Source organism: Strix uralensis, chromosome Z, assembly GCF_047716275.1.
Source record: "Strix uralensis isolate ZFMK-TIS-50842 chromosome Z, bStrUra1, whole genome shotgun sequence".
NCBI lineage: Eukaryota > Metazoa > Chordata > Aves > Strigiformes > Strigidae > Strix > Strix uralensis.
Window position 1 is genome coordinate 82,503,819 of NC_134012.1, and position 18,203 is coordinate 82,522,021.

The following is an 18,203-nucleotide window of genomic DNA, read 5'->3' on the forward strand; positions in this document are numbered from 1 at the left end:
AGCTTAAATTAGCTAACATGAATAAAAGTGAAAGAATTGCTTTTGTGTGAACTGGTAACTGGAGTTCAAACTCTAAGGCATGTGTTACTACTTTGTCCTTTCTCTTCTTAAGGTACTACCTAGACCAGGCTAAAACCAACAAATTATTTCTTACTCATTTTGAGCATTTATTTTATCCTTTTTGCTAAAAGGCATTTTGCTTTTCATGGAAGATTCAGAAACAAAGTTAAAATGTAGAAAATCTTAAACCTCTGAGCCTTTGTATCTGATGTTCATTATTTCCGGCAAGAGATGAAATGGTCTTTTCCACTGATAGCTGCAATGGTTTGCTGAGCATATTCTTAATATATGCAATATCTGGACTACAGGCAATGTTTAGTTGTACAGGTATGTAGTCACAGTGACTTCTCAGAAAGATGTGACTGTTAAGGAAGATACAAAGCTGAAGTATGTAAGATGGGTTAACATGTTGAATATAAATATGAAATACAAGGTCATAAGCAAAAAGCAGTTTGTTTCAGAATTATCACAGAATCATCTAGGTTGGAAAAGACCTTGAAGTTCACCTAGTCCAACCATTAACCTAACATTGACTGTTCCCAACTACACCACATCCCTCAGCGCTATGTCAACCCGACTTAAACACCTCCAGGGATGGGGACTCAACTACCTCCCTGGGCAGCCCATTTCAACGCCTAACAACCCGTTCTGTAAAGAAATGCTTCCTAACATCTAGTCTAAACCTTCCCTGGCACAACTTGAGGCCATTACCTCTTGTCCTATCGCTTGTTACTTGGTTCAGGAGACTCATCCCCAGCTCTCTGCAACCTCCTTTCAGGTAGTTGTAGAGGGCGATGAGGTCTCCCCTCAGCCTCCTCTTCTCCAGACTAAACAACCCCAGTTCCTTCACCCACTCCTTGTACGACCTGTGCTCCAGACCCTGCACCAGCTTCATTGCCCTTCTCTGGACACGCTCGAGTAGTTCAATGTCCTTTTTGTAGTGAGGGGCCCAAAACTGAACACAGGAATCAAGGTGCGGCCCCACCAGTGCCAAGTACAGGAGCAAGATCACTTCCCTGTCCCTGCTGGCCACGCTATTTCTGTTGCAAGCCAGGTTGCCATTGGCGTTCTTGGCCACCTGGGCACACTGCTGGCTCATGTTCAGCCGGCTGTCAATCAACACCCCCAGGTCCCTCTCTGACTGGCAGCTCTCCAGTCACTCCTCTCCAAGCCTGTAGCGCTGCTCGGGGTGTTGTGGCCTAAGTGCAGCACCCGGCATTTGGCCTTATTGAAACTCCTACAGTTGGCCTTAGCCCATCGCTCCAGCCTGTCCAGGTCTCTCTGCAGAGCCTCCCTACCCTCGAGCAGATCAACACTCCCACCCAACTTGGTGTCATCTGCAAACTTACTGAGGGTGCACTCGATCCCCTCGTCTAGATCATCAGTAAAGATGTTAAACAGGAGTGACCCCAAAACCGAGCCTTGGGGGACACCACTCGTGACCGGCCACCAACTGGATTTAACTCCGTTCACCACAACTCTTTGGGCCCAGCCATCCAGCCAGTTTTTTACCCAGCAAAGCGTGTGCCCATCCAAGCCACGAGCAGCCAGTTTCGCCAGGAGAATGCTGTGGGAAACGGTGTCAAAGGCCTTACTGAAGTCAAGGTAGACAACATCCACAGCCTTTCCCTCATCCAATAAGCAGGTTATTTGTTCTTTCATTTGCTTTGAGACTTCATATTTCTTCTCACCAATTTGAACACGCCATTATTGCATCCTGTTCTTTTAGAGTGAAGGACTGATGCTAGCAATAGTCAGACCCGTGTTCCAGGTCTCTGAACAGCTTTACTTGAGGCACCACCTTCCTCTCCTTTGGACAGACAGACCTATGGGATAGGCACTGTTAATCACCAAATACAACAGAGGTATTATGTAGGTCATAAGATATATTGTCTTTTACTAATGTAATGACATTTTTTTCACACCTTCACAAGGTTTTGATTTGAGAAGTTCTGAAAATAAGATGAATTTTCTAAGACAAATGGGAAGGTGGAAGGCTTTAAGAACTGGATCCAAAACCAGCCCACTTTATAGTTTGAGAGAAACAGAGTATTGTCTCTCTAATGTTTTTAGGGATACATTTGGAACACAAGTGTAATTCTGGCCTAACAGAGTTCTCATCATATGGTCAAAAACAAAAGAAAAGGCTACAGATGAAAACATGTATTTGAATCTTAACACTAAAGACCATAGTATAACCGTATTGCTTCTATTTATTTATTCACTAAAAAGGCACATCTGAACATGAGAGATAAATATTTGAATACTCTGTAAACAATATTCAAACTAGAAACAAACGTATTATAAACTTTAATCGGAACTGTAATCATCATAAAATGTACCACACTGAAGTCACAAAAATCAAAAAGTTCAGCTTATCCCAGAAAGGTAGACATTATGTGGAACAGGTCTTAGTGTTTGCCTCCTCACTGATTCTCAGCAGGGACATGAAGATACAACTTCTAATCCATCTCTTGAAGGTATTTCCAGAGCGCCCCAAGCAGTAGAGGGTTAAATCAGACTGCAACTGTGATTTTTAAAAAAAAAATCTTCACTTTGCCATAGGAAAACACTATTTTCTGCATTTCACAAAAAAGAAACCAAGCAAAGAAAAGTCAAATGTTTTGTTAAGTGTGTATGAGATGAAACCCTAAAGCCCTAAATCTAGGGCTGCCAGATTCCATAGTTTCTTAAACCCTGAACCCCTGCTACCAAGGCAGATTTCCTATCTGTGATCATTTAGTCTTCAAATTCCACCAATAATTCAAACAAGGTTGCCAGTTTAGGACTAGGACTCTTAACTATTATTTTTATTGCTGTGGGACTGTTTCATGTCCTTCCATTACAGAGTCATGAAATGAAAAATGAATCCATAGCACTACCAACTTGGGCTGGGTGACACAGAAATGAAAAAACATATGTAATTTCCAGTCTGCTCAGCAATATAATCTGTTGACTAATCTATTCAAATTTCTTCATGCAAATCTTGTTGCATTACTTTACCAACAGTAACATTTTTTGGTGCACGGGGAAGAGTAAATAACCTATATAAAATTAACTGTAATATTAAAATTACTTTATTCATATTCCACAGGTTTAATTACTCATTAAAATTATACTATATTTATATCAGTGTAACTACAGTCAGAAACTGGTTTCTACTTTTGAGGATTTTTTACCATTAATCTTTGCTTTTAGACTGACTTGTTCTTTTGCCAGTAAGGTTACCTCAAGGACAGCCAAATATTTCAGGAAACAAGAAAAGGGAGGAGAACAGGTGAAAAATCCTTTCAAAATCTGCTTGCTTGCTTCATATCCATGTATTCTTCTGTAGGAAAAATACCTAGCCATAAAACACATGATGACCATAATGCCAGAAGGTAGCAAAGCCTTAGAGCACAGAGAAAGAGGAAGAGATTTTTGACTGAGAGGTCTTGCTTCTCCGATAGCGTTCATGCACTTTGCCTGTAGTATCTCTGCATGTTGACATTTGTTCATACATCAGATAGAGTTGCAAAGTGCTTCAAGTTTTATTTACTCAGAGCAGCTTCTCCCTTTCCCCAGAAACAGTTACATGACTGTTTAACAGCAGGCTCCGTCACTGAAATTAGAGCTGCAAACACAACTGCTGACTGCTCTTGTCCTCTATTTAATACTCAAATTCTCCTTATGAAAAACCCGTTCTTTGATGTCCAGTTCTTTTTCCATTTTTATGCCCTTCTGGATCTTTCTATGAAATACTTTGGTCACAAGTGGCCACACACATTTATTGTTAAAAGTTATACTTAGACATCTATTACTATTAGAGCATTCAAATATTTTTTTTCTATCAGTTTTCCATCTGCTGAACATCAGAACTCCTCTAACTAGTCTTATTCTTATCTCCAGCTTCCTGTCTGTTCTGCCAGTGAAGTCAGAGAGTGTTTTATCACATCATTTGTCTTTCTGAACTAACCACAACTTGTATCTTTTAAGGCATCCAATTCTAAATTTCTAGCCACGTCCAATAAAGGGATTTTGTAGCATTTGGGAGCATTTACATTACTGTATTAGTATCCTCAACACCTTGAAGAGGGCCATATTTTTATGTGAGGCTTTTCACTACAGATTTAATTATTCCAGTATATGGTATTAACATGAAGCTACACCTTATAATGTTTTGCTTTCCTGCTGCTAACTATCCTATGACTTGCTAAGATGAGAGTTTGCATATGCCCTCTGTAACAACCTTATACCATGGAAAACTGATGTTGAAACATAACACAGTATGAGTAGGGTAGTCTCTTTCGTACTTTCAGAAGTATTGAATGCTTTATCTGTGTTTCTCAACTTTAGTTAGAAGGGCAATATTTTTCCTTCTGTAATTAAGCTTCTTAGCCCAGAGCTATCTGGGCACCTTATATCAGTAAAAACTGAAGATAAGTACAACTACCTTCTTGCTAATAAACAGAAGTCAGTTGCCTTTCACCTAAGGTTATTAAAAAGTATGGCAGTTGGGCAGCATGGGGGGAGCAAGGGGACAAGAAACACACCGTGAACTTTGTCCTCTGAATGAATGAAATGATTCTGATGTGGCAAAGTGGTTTAGATTGTCCCAGGCACTGATATACTGCTAGGTCTCTTTGCTTTAGGGCACTTTTTATAAAATATCCAGTGTTCAGGTCATTCAAACCATGATGTGGAAGCACTGGCCATACTGTTCATGTGTACTGCTACTGAATGAATAGCACTGCTTTCTGCAGGACTTCTATATATTATCTTTGCCAGAATCTACTTAACTAATGAGACCAGAAATTAAAGTAGTATGACTAAAAGGTATACCTGTCCCTCAAGTTGTTTTCCAAGATCGTGCTTACCAGACAACTTGTATCCATACAGCTGACTATACAATTCTGAAAAAACCCCTACTAGTTCCATTCAGATATGTTTGGAAATAGGCATATTCACTGCTATTTACATTTTAAATTCCCATTTCACTAATACCTACTAACAAACAACTATAATTACATGTCAAATCTACCTTCAGAGTTTGTTGACTGCTAGCGCGATAAAACCTTGAATTTGGCAGGTGGCAATCATATGTTAAAATGTTCAAACTCACTAAATTACACTGACATAAACAATAGATGATTAAAAGTTGTGCTCAGCACTTCTCAGGGGCAAAGCCTAAGTTCAAGACTGATTAGTTTTCATACAAGTTTTACAGAAATAATTTTTGCAACAGGATTTAACTGAAAATAGACTTGTGCTTCTGTGAAGAAGCTCACTTCACTTTTTGGAACCAGAGTTATTACCTAACAGCCACCACATGAAGTTTTGCCCCATAGAAATACTTTGATCTTTTCCCTTCCCTCTTGACATGTTAGTTCCTGCTGACAAACTTCTTCATGAAGGTAGCTAACACTGCATTAGGTATATGTTCCAATATAAAACTGAACTTTACATGAAACAAATCCTACAGGACTTGCTAGAAAAATCTCAGCAACATGATGACTGCTATGTAGGCTAGAAGGCATGTGTTGTAGGACTTGGTATTCTGCTTACATTCTGCTATCATTCAATGTTATGTCACAAAAATGAATGTGCCATAAGGCTACACTATGGCCAAAAGACTTGTGTGGTTATAGAGAACAGAATGACTAATATATAAGCTTAGGCTTGTTTTTTTTTCTCAATCAAGTCTGTGGGATTTGCAGTGCATACACGAGAATTTTTCTGATTTTGTTAACTGATGTTCTGTTCAGCTCATGAGGACTTATTTATAAGCTAGAAAGAAAATTGCATGTATAAAATAGTCATTTGGGAATAAGCATTTTTCTTTGCATGTATAAACATATTGCATCTTCATAATCAGATCTATCAGATGCATATAAAACAGAAAGATCTTGTAGTTAATTTTCTCCAGATCTAAATCAGTGCTAACTAAACCACACCCGAGAAATGTTTATGTAACTCATGACCACTCTCAGGAATTCTACTACTTTTGGTCACGATGTCTGTCCATGCTTGATTATCCTTCTCATTAAAGTGTTTTCCAGTGTCTGGCCTAAACCTCCCTTGCTGCAATACAAGCCAATCTCTTCTTTTCCCATCATAACATCCTCTCTGCAGCAACTCTCTACACATGGATTCTGTTTTCCCCTCAATCAGCCCTAGAAGAAATAACTCCCAGTGCTTTCCCATTACTCTCATAGGAAACACTTCTAAAACCTCTGCTTGTTCCTGATGCTCTCATTTAGATTCTCTTCCAGCCACCCTTCGTTTACAGAAGCATCTAAAGGCAGCAAGTCTTAAGAGTGATGTATTACTGCTACTAAAAAGAAATAAAGGGTTGTAAAGGTTAAGGGGAAAGCACTGCAAAATGTTAAAAAATCACATGCAATGACAGAAGAACGATGAAATCCAGGTTCTTTGCAGCTCCTTTGTTACATTATTGAGAGGTGTACTTTAGCCACCTCTGTTCACTCTGTAGTTCCCATTGCTAAAAGGACATCTCATGATCAGCAGAAAATTGCCAGCAATGGCTGTGAAAACAGACAGAATACTGAATAGCAGGAAGGGGCAAGCCTCTAACCCTCCTTCCAGCCCTTAGCTATTGAAATACTAAAATTAGCAAATTTTTTAATGATTCAAAGTAAACAAATTCATTTGTACTCATCTGAATTAATCTGCTATGCAGCTATATTTGACATTGATTCCCAAAGTAAAGTAAGAAGGGTCAAAGGAAGCAAATTTCTTCTAGACACACGAGGAAAATGAATTATCCATTGACAAGAACTACCTGCTTTTTGGGCAGATGGGGGGTACACCTTACCAACACTCAGGCAGTGACTGGATGTTGTAACTGAGCCTGTTTGCAACAGGCCTTAATTCATTACAAAAATCAGAGCAGCAATTGCAAGTGCCCTTCCTCCATCCCACTTTACTAGATCTAGGCCAGCTGCTTGCTAATACTCTTACAAATATGCATTTCCATTTGCTCTTGGATCCTCATTTACTCGTTCTTTCCTCTTTGGTCCTTACCTGGTTTTACAATCCTTTTTATTATACTGTGGGTTTTTTATTTAATTACCTCACTCAATACTGCCTTTCTAGATCGCCTATCTCACAGTCATATTGAGACGTTTCCTTCTATTTCTCCAGCAAGACAGGTGTTACTGCTAACAGTGAAAATTTGTGGAAAAGCCTACAGGTCAGACATCGGGTTGTAGTACAAGACACAAACACTGCTTTCACAAGTGGTTGGGGGAATATGCTATAGGATAAACTTCTTACTTGCCTACATCAGATTTCTCAGAAATAAGTTTACTTAGAGATTCTGCTGAACGTGGTTTAGCTGCTTCGGCCCCTCCCGACAAGACCTTGTTTCTACCGAGGTTACTTACAAAACTCCCGTCCCGACCCATCAGAAATAAGTGCTCGCAAACCGGGTGGCTCTCTACCCGGGGCGGGGATCCCCTCTGCTCCCAGGGCGCTCCGTCAGCCAGGGAGCGCCGGGCGGCTGCGCGGCCTCTGCCTGCCATCCGCACCCCCCAGGGGCCCGCACCCGGCTGACAACCGCCCGGCGCCAGACGCACGTAGCAAGCGAAGCCGCGGCTGCTCCACAGCACAGGCCGCCGGCGCCTGCGGGCCCGCCGCCCCGCACCCACACCGGCACGGCCCGGTTCTGCCAACGCCGCAAGTGTCTAAGCCCTAAGCCACGCGTAACAAGGCCCGTCCGGGGGTCTGCCACCCCCTCTCCACCTGGCCCGGCCCCAGAGCGCAGCAGCACCTCCCGCCTGACCGGCGGGTTCGCCGAGCGCCGCCTCCGGCAGCGGCGCCGGCTCCAGCCTTCACCTCGCCCCGCCGCGGGAGAGCCCCACTGACTCGGTGGCGGAGCCCCGGTCGCCTTCGCAAGGCGGGAAGCAGAAGGCGACCGGCACCGGCCAGCGGACACCCGTCTGCGCATACGCCTTTAACAGCGTCCTCCTCGCGCCCCACGTGTGCGGTCAGCTGACGGCGACGTCGCGCGGGGCGGGGGCTCTGGCTGCGGGCGGGCGCTCCGGCGGCGGGCCGGGGTTGGCTGGGCCGGGGCTGGCTGGGCCGGGGCTGGCTGGGCCGGGGTTGGCTGGGCCGCTGCCGCCGCCGCCCCCCCGCGCCGCGCGCCCCGCCGCCGCCGCCCGCCCCTCCCCCAGCCGCCCCTGCCCCTCCCCCCCCGCCCCCCCTGCTCCGCGCGCGCAGGGCCGCTGCGGCGCGGCTTGGTGCGGGCGGAGGCGGCAGCAGCGGCGGCGGGCGGTTCTGACAGCGCCGCCGGGACAGCGCCGGCGCCCCCGAACCCTCCGCTGGCCCTCGGGGCGGCGGCGGCCGAGCCTCCCCCAGCCCTGCACCTTGCGGCGGCGGCCGAGCCCCCCCCCCCCCCCCCCGCGCCGCCGAGGCCGGCGGGGCGGCGGTAGGACGCGCCGCTCCCCCTGACGGCGGGGCTCCCGGTGCCTCAGCGCCGCTGTCAGCCGGGCGGTTGCCCGCCCGCGGCCTCGGAGACCTCCTCAGCAGCGCGGCGCTCGGCGCCACCCGGTACATGGATTACCTGGTAGGTCCCCCGGCGGGAGCGGGGCGACCCCCCCTCCCCGCCGTCGGGCCGTCGGACATCTTACCGAGCGCGCCGCGGCGGAGGCGGCGTCCCCGGCGGGGGTGTGTGTGTGGCGGTATGTGTGTGTGTGTGTGTGTGTGTCTGTGTGTGTGTGTGTAGGGAGCAGGTGGGGCGGTGGGCAGGCGGGGGCCGGCCGCGCTGCCGTCCACCGGCCCGCCGGGCTGTTAAAGGGCGATAAACCGGCAGGGTTCCGCTGGAGCGTGCGGCGGCCCCGCTCATTTGGCCGCTATTAGATTGCTAAAGCCGTGACCCGGGTCGCTGTTTTTTTCCTAAATGCATGAGCTTAGGGTACGCTTGAATGAACTAAATTGTCACCCTGGGCGGGATCCGCGCTGCGCCCAGGCAGCTGGTATTCAGGGGTAACGTTTATTGCTCTTTAATGAGTATTGGCTTTATTCGCCTGTGAGAGATCGTATCGCAGGCTCGCACTTTAGGCCAGGGTCGTGGTCGGTGTTCAGGCTCACCGACGTACGCTCGGCACGTAAAGCCTGTGGCACGGCTAGGTCACGAGCTGTGACTCTGTTTTAGTAGGGTGACTGCTTACCAGGTCTTTTCAGCATGACAGCAGGAGAGTGTAATGGGCACATCCCATCACTCAAGTTTTGTTTCTTTGAGTGTTCGCCTATAAACTGTTCCCCCTCCTTCGTTGTGAAGTGCTGCCAAGAGTCAGGGCAATAAGGAGTAGGTCTCTGCTGGCCTTCCCTGTTCGCTGTTGGTGTCTGGTATGACCAGTCAGGAGGTATTTGGAGTCAGAAACTTGACTCAGCCTTTCTGATATCTTCACCTGAGATGCGCATGGATGTAGGCTTTCAAGAGAGGTTCATCAACCAGTCAAAATCTCTGGAGATGCTCTTTTTAGTGAATTGATTTGAAAGTTTGCCATATTGAGATGAGACCTGCAAGCAGTGGCTGACTTTTCCTTTTCTGATGATGAATTAACTAAACCGGAAATATTTATTAAATATTTACTTAAATATTATTCTTGTGTCCATGTAGCTTAGGTTTATTTTGGGTTATTCAGCTTTATACCCCCAAAATGTTTTAGGCTTTCCTTCCTGAATTTGAGTAACAGAGACAATAGAAAATGAGTCTTCTGTGGCAGAAATGGTAGGTTGACTTCTCTTTAAGAACCTAGTTAATGAAGTACTAATAATAAACTTGCTGTGCACCAAGCTCAGCCTTGTTGCTCCTTGAGAGCCTGGAGCCGTTTCTTAGATTTTCTATTTTATGTACTTATATCCAGATGAAACTGGCCATCCTGTACTTTTTGAAATGCTTGCATTAACCTTTGTGACTGCTACAGGCTGTCGTGTGGAAGGCCAACCACTCTGAGAACAATAAATTTAATAAGCCTTGGAAACAGAGAGCATGTTTTTGTATTAACTAAAGGAGGGAGGGGATTAAATAGCTCTACTTTTTTGGTTTTTTTCCTTACTCCTATTCTCCAGTTGATCCTTCTCCTCTTTTCTGTTGTGTGGCCGCCTTTCGTGCCCTCTCTAAAACAAGTGAATCTTCAGGATGAGTGTTTAGGCGATTTTTGCTTAAAGTTTCTGTTGTATCAGGGAGTATCTCTGAAGACAGACTTTCTCAAGGTCTCATCACTCTCACAATGCATGTTATAGTGCCATATCAAACATAAAGGATTCTTTTAATGTAGATGTTGTTACAGATCAGCCAAATTATTTTTTATAGATGGTAAAAGCGAGGGGCTGGGGATAATAGTTTAAACAGGATGCTGGTCCATTGATGCTCCAGAACAGTCCAAAATGCCTTCATCTATCACTGACCAGTACTTGTTGCTGGGGTTTCAATACTTCTTATACAGTAGGAGTCCCTTGATCTTTGGAGTACTTGTTGCAGCTGGCATAAACTCTTTTAAACAAAAGGAGGAAAAAAAATAGGGAAGCTTTTAATTTTTTTTGCATCTGTGTATAACATGGAAAGAAAAGAGATTCTGTTTGTCAGCATAAAATATTTCTCGTGCAGAGGACTTTCCCTCCCAGTCCTCATCTTCATCAAATGAAGGAGATTGGTCCTCCTTCACCTTTCCTGTTAATGGTGGTAAAGTGGAATGGATCTTCTTGGTAATGAACAGCAGGTTCAAGCATGTTAGAAAGCCTGCTCTGACAAAAAGAATTGATGGTGGTGAGTTAGGCAACGAGTTGTCTACAGCCTACTTTCAGCCTGGAGGACCAAGCTGTTGCCACAGTCTTCCCTAGTGGGGGATGGGCCTACTCTTTATTCATGCAAGACCTGCAGTTATAGTGTGGATGTTAACCTATAGATGTACAACAACCACCTCGTTATTTTCATAACAGCAGTAACAAAAAGCTGTACATGTTAAGGAATTTTGTGGTTTTTGCATTTGTGTTGGGATCTTGCACCTATGTGGGCTTCAGAACTTAAGCAGGAGGTCCCTTTGCTGGTTCCTCATGTTGGGCACCAGTGTTGCAGCCTGCAGGCAGTGAGGTTCTCTCCTCTGCCTTTGGTGTGAAGCAGACAGCAGGGCAAAGGATGCAGTTGTTTCTGGCAAGTAGTCCCATGACAGAACATTAGTCAAAATTTTGGTTAGCAGTGGGGCTGAATAAGGGAGTTTAGTGGAAGGAGGCTAGGGTGACTGAAGTCTGGTTTGCTGCAGCACGGACTCAGAAGTCATTCTCTCTTGAGAATGATTGTACCCTCAGCTAGCTCTTCCCAGACTTGCATAGGAAGGTTCTTTTCCTGATTATTCCTGGATAGGGCCTACGCTGATGGCGACTTTCTTCTCCTTTGAGGAACTGATCCCAAGAAATACTGAACATCTGCAGCACCTGCTAATATCAGCAAGTTATTGAAAATGTCCAAAACCTGCTCAGAGCCAAGTCAGTTGGAGTCACGTTTTTTTTGCTGGCCCTGAGACTTGTATGGGTACATACCCAAAACCTATGTGGGACCTCTCCTACTTACAGTGTGATCCTTGATTTATGGCTAATGCCATTTGGTAAAGTACTGGTATTAGGAGAGTATCTTCTGTGGTGCCCTTGTCTGGTGCCCTGGTCTGGTTTTGCATTGTAACAGAAGAGTAGCACTAGCCTCTGTATCTTTAATATCTAGAAGAGACTCTTGAGCCTGGTGCCTGTTTTATTTTTGTATTAATATAATTACAGTGTTAGGAGTGGTGTGGGTTTTTTTTTTATATCAACATAACTAAACGCGGTTCAACCTATAGAAAAGAATCCATCTTCACTCATTTAGAGGCACCTTTAACTCATACAGTTTATTCTCCTTGTATTGAAGTTAACTCCTCTACAACATACTATGCAAACACAGCTGCACCAGTGTAGATTTGTAGGTTTTCATGGCTTCATAGTCCTGTGGTGTATCTGCAGACTTCTTCTGCTTCATTCTTGCTGCATTGTGTCTGGAAGGATTATAGTGTATACATAGACTTGTGTTGGCTGGTCTATGTTCAGTAGACTATCCCTAATTTAAGAAATTATGGCATGGTGCATCTTTTGAAAAGCGTGGCATGTGACCAGTCTTACAATTTTTGCTTGGAGAACTTGTGGGGAAACAATAGCAATGCTTCAATTTTTCATACATGGTACTTGTAGTGCAAATTTTAAGCTGCTGAGTAGATTTTCACAATGTATTTCTTCAGTTGGATCCTCTATACTAGATACAGATCTTACGTGGAATGGTTGCATGTATCAGCGTGACCTGGATAGAGCTTATAAAAGCTACTTCAGAGGGTGATGTAGAAGTTTGAATCAGTGTGACTTCACAAAAGAAGGTACTCTGAGAGTTTGTAAGATAAATTTGATAACCTGTATAATTCTTTATATTTAGTATTTTTAATGATAGCTTATCCTTAAATTGTGTCCTATACTCTGTAGTGTCTTAGTTGCATAATGTTTCTTGGGCAGGTAATGAAGAGTATATTCCAACCTGAAATGGAAGATAACACTTCTTGCGTGAACAACCACATCAACTTCAGTGATTTTTTTTTTTCCTTTTTTTTAAGTTTTCTTAAAAGTTAAGCATGAACATGAGTATTGCAAAATCAAGAGAGTGCACACTCTCAGTGTGGTAGAATCCTTGTTGCTTTGCAGGGAATTGTTTTTAAACTCTGACAAATTTGGGTTTTTTTGGTTCTTTGTACTTTTGTTACCTGTTATGAACTATTTTACTTCTGTATGTGTGCATACAGAAGCTGAAATTTAAGTTGGTTTTGAGTAAATTGAAGTAAATTTTCAAATTTTAGATGAATAGGCCTTGAAGTGTTGTCAGAGTTTCTTGGTTTCTGAATGGTCTTGACCTCAAGTTCTGGATAGCATTCAGGCAAAGTCTTTCTTGACTAGAGAAAGCTGCACATAGCAAGCTGTGGTTAAAAGATAACGGTGATATTAAAAGAAAAAGAAAATGTTTCTGAGCAGCTTCTCTTTCTTGGACAGCTTACCTTTAAGACCTTCTCTTTTATTTAGTTGGACCCTTTAATTTAATTGGGCAGGTTGGATTTAGAAAGTGGTAATACTGGATAGATCATGATGACTTAATGGTTCTGATCTACTGCAGACCCTGTCTTTCCATTGCTGTTGCCTGTTCTTTTGTCTGCTATCTGCAGGGCATCAAAAACATTCTTATCCTATAAATGACATTATGGAGGCATCTGTTTGAAGGTTCGAGTCTTACTTCAGTGAAACTTTGTAAACCGGTGGGATTTACAAAGGAAAGGTGGGGGAAGGTCTGTACTAGAAACCCTGGATTTTTCCTCTGAGGCATATATACAAGTTTTTGATATATCACCTGCAACATGAGCAACAAAGGTCTACGTACCCTTGCTCTCTTTATTGTTTGCTAAACATCCCTCTCATTGTATGAATTTTGTCTTCAGTCATGTAATGATAAGCATTATTGGGGCTGTCTGTTGACTCATCTATCAGCTGTAACATCCTTGATATTTTACACCTTCTGTAGAGCATGGGGGCTTGTGTCTTAAGATACTATCCCTCCTTCAGTTTGGGAAACTGATCAGGCACAAGGATGAGGGGCCTGCCAGTTGTTTCAAAGTAGAGATATAGCTGAACGCAAGAAAGAAGACAGCTAACAGGTGTAAGGTCAACTAGTGTACAGGGTGCAGGCAACTGTATTAGTGTTTGGATCAGATGTGAATTTTTGAAGTGAATCTTAGTCACCTCTACTTACTGTACATAGGTTTGCATTGCAGAGTGATCACAGATCACATGAATTTGATATTTTTTAGATGAAACCAGATTGGAAGGTGCACTCAACTGATGGGTTGTCAGTCCACAGGACCATATCTGAAGTAGTCTGAAGTAAAACGTCTCAAGTACATAGTATGAATACTTGGTCTTCCGTGTCAGTTCTTGCTATGCTGTGCTACTTGCTATTGTATAACATAGCCAGGTTCACTTAATCTGGAAGTGAGAATGCCGCTTCTGCTTCTGATTACTTTCTGCATCAGCATAGCAAGGTAGGAAGAAACCCAAAATAAATTTTTGAAACCATCACCCAAAGAAGTTGTTGTTGCTAGTTTCCTGTTGGTAATTCAGGTCTATGAAGCATAATATTCAAATCTAAATCGACTGGGAATGGCAAATGGAATAAATTCTGGGAGATGACCTCACCTGAATGAATATGCCTCTGATTTAAGTAAGTTTGGGAGTTCAAGAACCTGATCTGGCTGAAGACCTGGAAAAGAGGTGCTCTAGAAAACAAATCCTCCCCCTTGGTAGAATCTACCTAGCCAGTATTGCAAACAGGTTTTGCTGAATGAAAGATGTAATCAGCCAAATAGAAAGGGCAATAAAAATATTGGTGATTTAACTCACTGGAAATTACCTGGCTGAACACAGATCAGTGAGCAGAATTGTAGAATTCCTTTGCAGAAGATAAAAGTCAAATGCAGCATTTGCTCATCCTGCAATAGGAAGCATTATTGAATTCCCCAGGTAAACTTTTGATTCAAAGACGGCTGTTACAAGCAGTGAAACTTGATACAGCTTCCTTGGGATCACAAAAGAATGCCTTAATGTGATTATAATTTCCACCACAAGATTCTGTGAAGTCATACGAGCATTGCAGTGCCAGAAATTGCATTCTCCTCAGACACATGCACTGAAGAAACAAGTGAATTAGCACGTTTAAAATCAAATTACCATTTTGCCTTTTTTGTGATGAGGAATGCATTAGAATGGTAGATGTTATTACATTAAAAAATGTGTCCCAGTTTCTGCAAATGTGCTAGTCTGTGTTTGTTATGAATAGCCCTATAGTGTCCTTGTGAATTAGTCCCAGGTTCAATATGTGTTGGGCTCCATGTTGCTATGCAATATGCAGAATTCTTCAGTCAGACCTCCAAGCTTGAGGCAACATGCTAATGAATTTCACAAAAGGTTAGAAATGCAAGCTTTTAATAAGTGAGAAAATCTGCATTTAGTAAGGACAGAATATTCTTCCCAATACCTCATGCTGATTACCATTTTTGGCTTGTCGTCAGTATCATCAGCTCATGTTTTTTAATACTGCCAGCTTGTGATGTTTATTCTCTTAAACTGAGTTCTGAATTTTTGTGAGTATGTGAGGATATCAGCTTTCCATTAACAAAAGAAACATTTTTATTTTCAAACTTAAATGCACAAATGTGGGCCCAAACAGCTGTAAAGCCATAAGGAAAAAAACACATGTGGTACTTAAAATATTGTGATTGTTTGGATTTTGGCTCATAATACTCTGGAGTATGTTGGTTTTGCCTTTTTTCACTGTCTGTACAGCAGAACTTTCGAAGTGCAAACTGTCTGACTGTATAAAAGTCCTTGGGGACATAAATAGGGTATTTGCAATTGAATAAGAGATTGGCTCATCTCATGCTGGAGCTCTTCAGGGTACAGAACTTTTCTTTTGTCTCACTGGCAGCCTGGTAAGGTGACTATATTAATTGCTAACACGAGGATGTAAGTAGCTTCCTACTATCTGAAGAAGAGACACAAAGCAGGAAGTCTAGCTGGCAAGTCCTCCTATGTTTTGATGCAGTCCAGCCCTACAGCTTTGTTGCTTATAAGGACAAACAGCAGGAAGAACATGCGTCTTTGTACAGTGCTTTGCTTTTATGGTATATGTTTTGGTGGAGCAGCAGAAGAAAAATTTGTTCACAGGACTACTTTAGCTTTTGGCATCCAAGAGCTGGTAGGAATGGGGGAAGTGAGTATGCAGATTTTTTTTTTTTTTTTTTTTTTAATTCTTGTTATGACTTGGAGCTTTTGGATGGAAGAAGCATCTGTCTTCTACATTTTATTAGCTTTTACAACAATTACTGCCTAGTCTTCCTTTATATGATTTTACCTCTAATAGAGATGAAAAACTTTGAAGCAATTAAAAATAATCATTCTGTAAACTGTCAATAGTAAGTTTCATAAATGAGCATTGATAGTGCAGCTCTGGCAGTGAATAAGAGAGAGAAGAGAATGCAGAGACCACAATGGAATTTCATGTTTGAGTTTAGTTGTATAAACTGCATACACTTTAGATGGGCTAATGCAGAGACAAATACTAAGAGTGCATATTGAACCTGGGAAGAAAAATCATAGTACCTCTTTTGATATTGGTAATAAAATGGAAGATGAAATTCAATATTGATAAATGCAAAGTTGCATGTATTTATGGTAGAAGTCACATGGCAGTACAGGTGCATGGATAGGCCCCAAAATACCATCAGTGCTCAGGAAAGGGAAAAAAGATCCTTCTTTAAAATGTCATCTCAACCTAGACATCTGTCAACAAATTTAGAGTATTAAGAAGAAAAAATCTCATGTAAGGTTTGCTGTTGTCTGAAATGCCACATTTCTGGTTGCATCATCTCAAAAGGAGCATTGTAAAACCAAAGAAAATACAGAGAAGGATGACACAGTAATTGAAAGAAAACAATTACTTCCTTACAAGGAGGGATTAAATAGTGATAGCTGTCAGTCTGAAGAAGACACAGGTGAATGGTGTGGGTAGGCAATGTTATAGACATCTTTGAAATCATAAAGAGAGAGTAAATAGGCAATAACCCATTTCTCCCAGTAGAAGAACTCAATGACAGTTATAATCCAGGAGCTGCTTTTTCCTGTGAGTTTAGTTGAATTGTGTGTCTGATTTGTGCAGTAACGTTAGGGAGACCAAGATGAGTAGACAATGAATTTGTACAATTTCTTGGAAGACAGGTCCATCGTGGGGTGGTATTGAACATGATGTTCAGATGTGATGGTAGGCTTGTGGAGATCCTGCAGCTGTGATTCCTGGAACCTGAGGATGTGTCCATGAGATCTGCTTCCATGTGTGTTGTGGTGCTTAGGCTGTGTGCTAAAGACTTCCATCCCTCCTTATTGAGGGGACGTCTAGATCTAGTTCCAGAACAGGAAATTGCAGTTAGAAAATGGAGATATTCTGGATGGTGTCCAGGAACACTCCCCAGTGTGAGCAGAATTGCACTGACTGCACAGAAGGTGAGAGACTTTTTAATTCAGAGGGATTTATTAAGATACTTAAATCTCCTTCAGGGACATGTAGCTGAAACGTTCCTTCTGCTTGGTGGTGCTGCCTTGACATATGAGCAGAGGCTATTTGCTTTGCAACATTTGTATGCTAACCTATTTATGGATTTATATGTAAGGCCCACAACACTGAGTGAACTTGAAACTGAATTGACAGCCTGTGTAGAGTGCAGAGTGATGATGCACTCTACAGTGAGTGATCTCTTCTCTCAGTGCTTTATTGTTGCTTAGAAACTTGCATAGTTTCAGGTTTCAGCAAGACTGGAGAAAAGGTAGAGAATTCTTGAGAAATGTCTGTGCTGTTTTTGCAGCTATTAATTTTGTGTTGGCTTATCTGCATCTTTCACTGGCTGAACCATTGCAGTCCTGGAAACGGTCATGGAAAACAGTTTTACTGAGAATATTGCCTGAAAGAGGGGAGAGCATTGTTCTCTGGTGCCTCCACTTGATTACTTTTTATGATGACAAGAGAGTTCTTGGATCCAGTCCTATTTCCTGTTCACATATCATTGCCTTTCCATCAGCATCAGGTTTCTTCTAGTCTCTAAATTCATGTTTATTTTTCTAATGATCACGTACAAGAAGATTGGTATTTTAAAAATCTAATTATTCAGCATTAAAGGAGAATATGAAAATATTTTGTGTGTCTTTTATCCCTGAGAACTGTATGAAAAAAGAATTTTGGGGAGTTTAAATTAGAAATGTTATTAATGGAATGTGCCAGAAGGCTGTGACATCTTGTGCAAAAAGAGGAGCCTTCGAGTTACTACTCGGAGTCCAGTATACAAGCCTAGCAAACAGCAGTTCTGGTCAAAGTTCCTGCCACCTGTACTGTAGTGTAGTTGTGTGTGCTTTTGGGTACCTACATGTTCTTTAAAACACATAAGCACTGAGAACTTCTTTCAGGCTCCGTACATATTAAATCTTAATCTTGAAATTTGCATATTGTTTATGCTTCTATTGCTAATTTTCACATTTCTTAT

The 18,203-nt window shown here is 42.5% G+C and overlaps 1 protein-coding gene across 3 annotated transcripts in view; it reads left to right on the forward strand.

The window, feature by feature from the left end:
• The first annotated feature begins 8,309 nt into the window (after nt 1–8,309).
• Nucleotides 8,310–18,203, forward strand: part of ARL15 (ARF like GTPase 15) — a 228,009-nt gene continuing 218,115 nt past the window's right edge. For all 3 annotated transcript variants that reach the window (XM_074855616.1, XM_074855617.1, XM_074855620.1), the window contains exon 1: nt 8,310–8,626. Coding sequence is in view for 1 of the 3 variants with exons in the window: in XM_074855617.1 (XP_074711718.1) it covers nt 8,615–8,626 (12 nt within the window). In the remaining 2 variants the exon portion in view is untranslated. The remainder of the gene's footprint in view (nt 8,627–18,203) is intronic.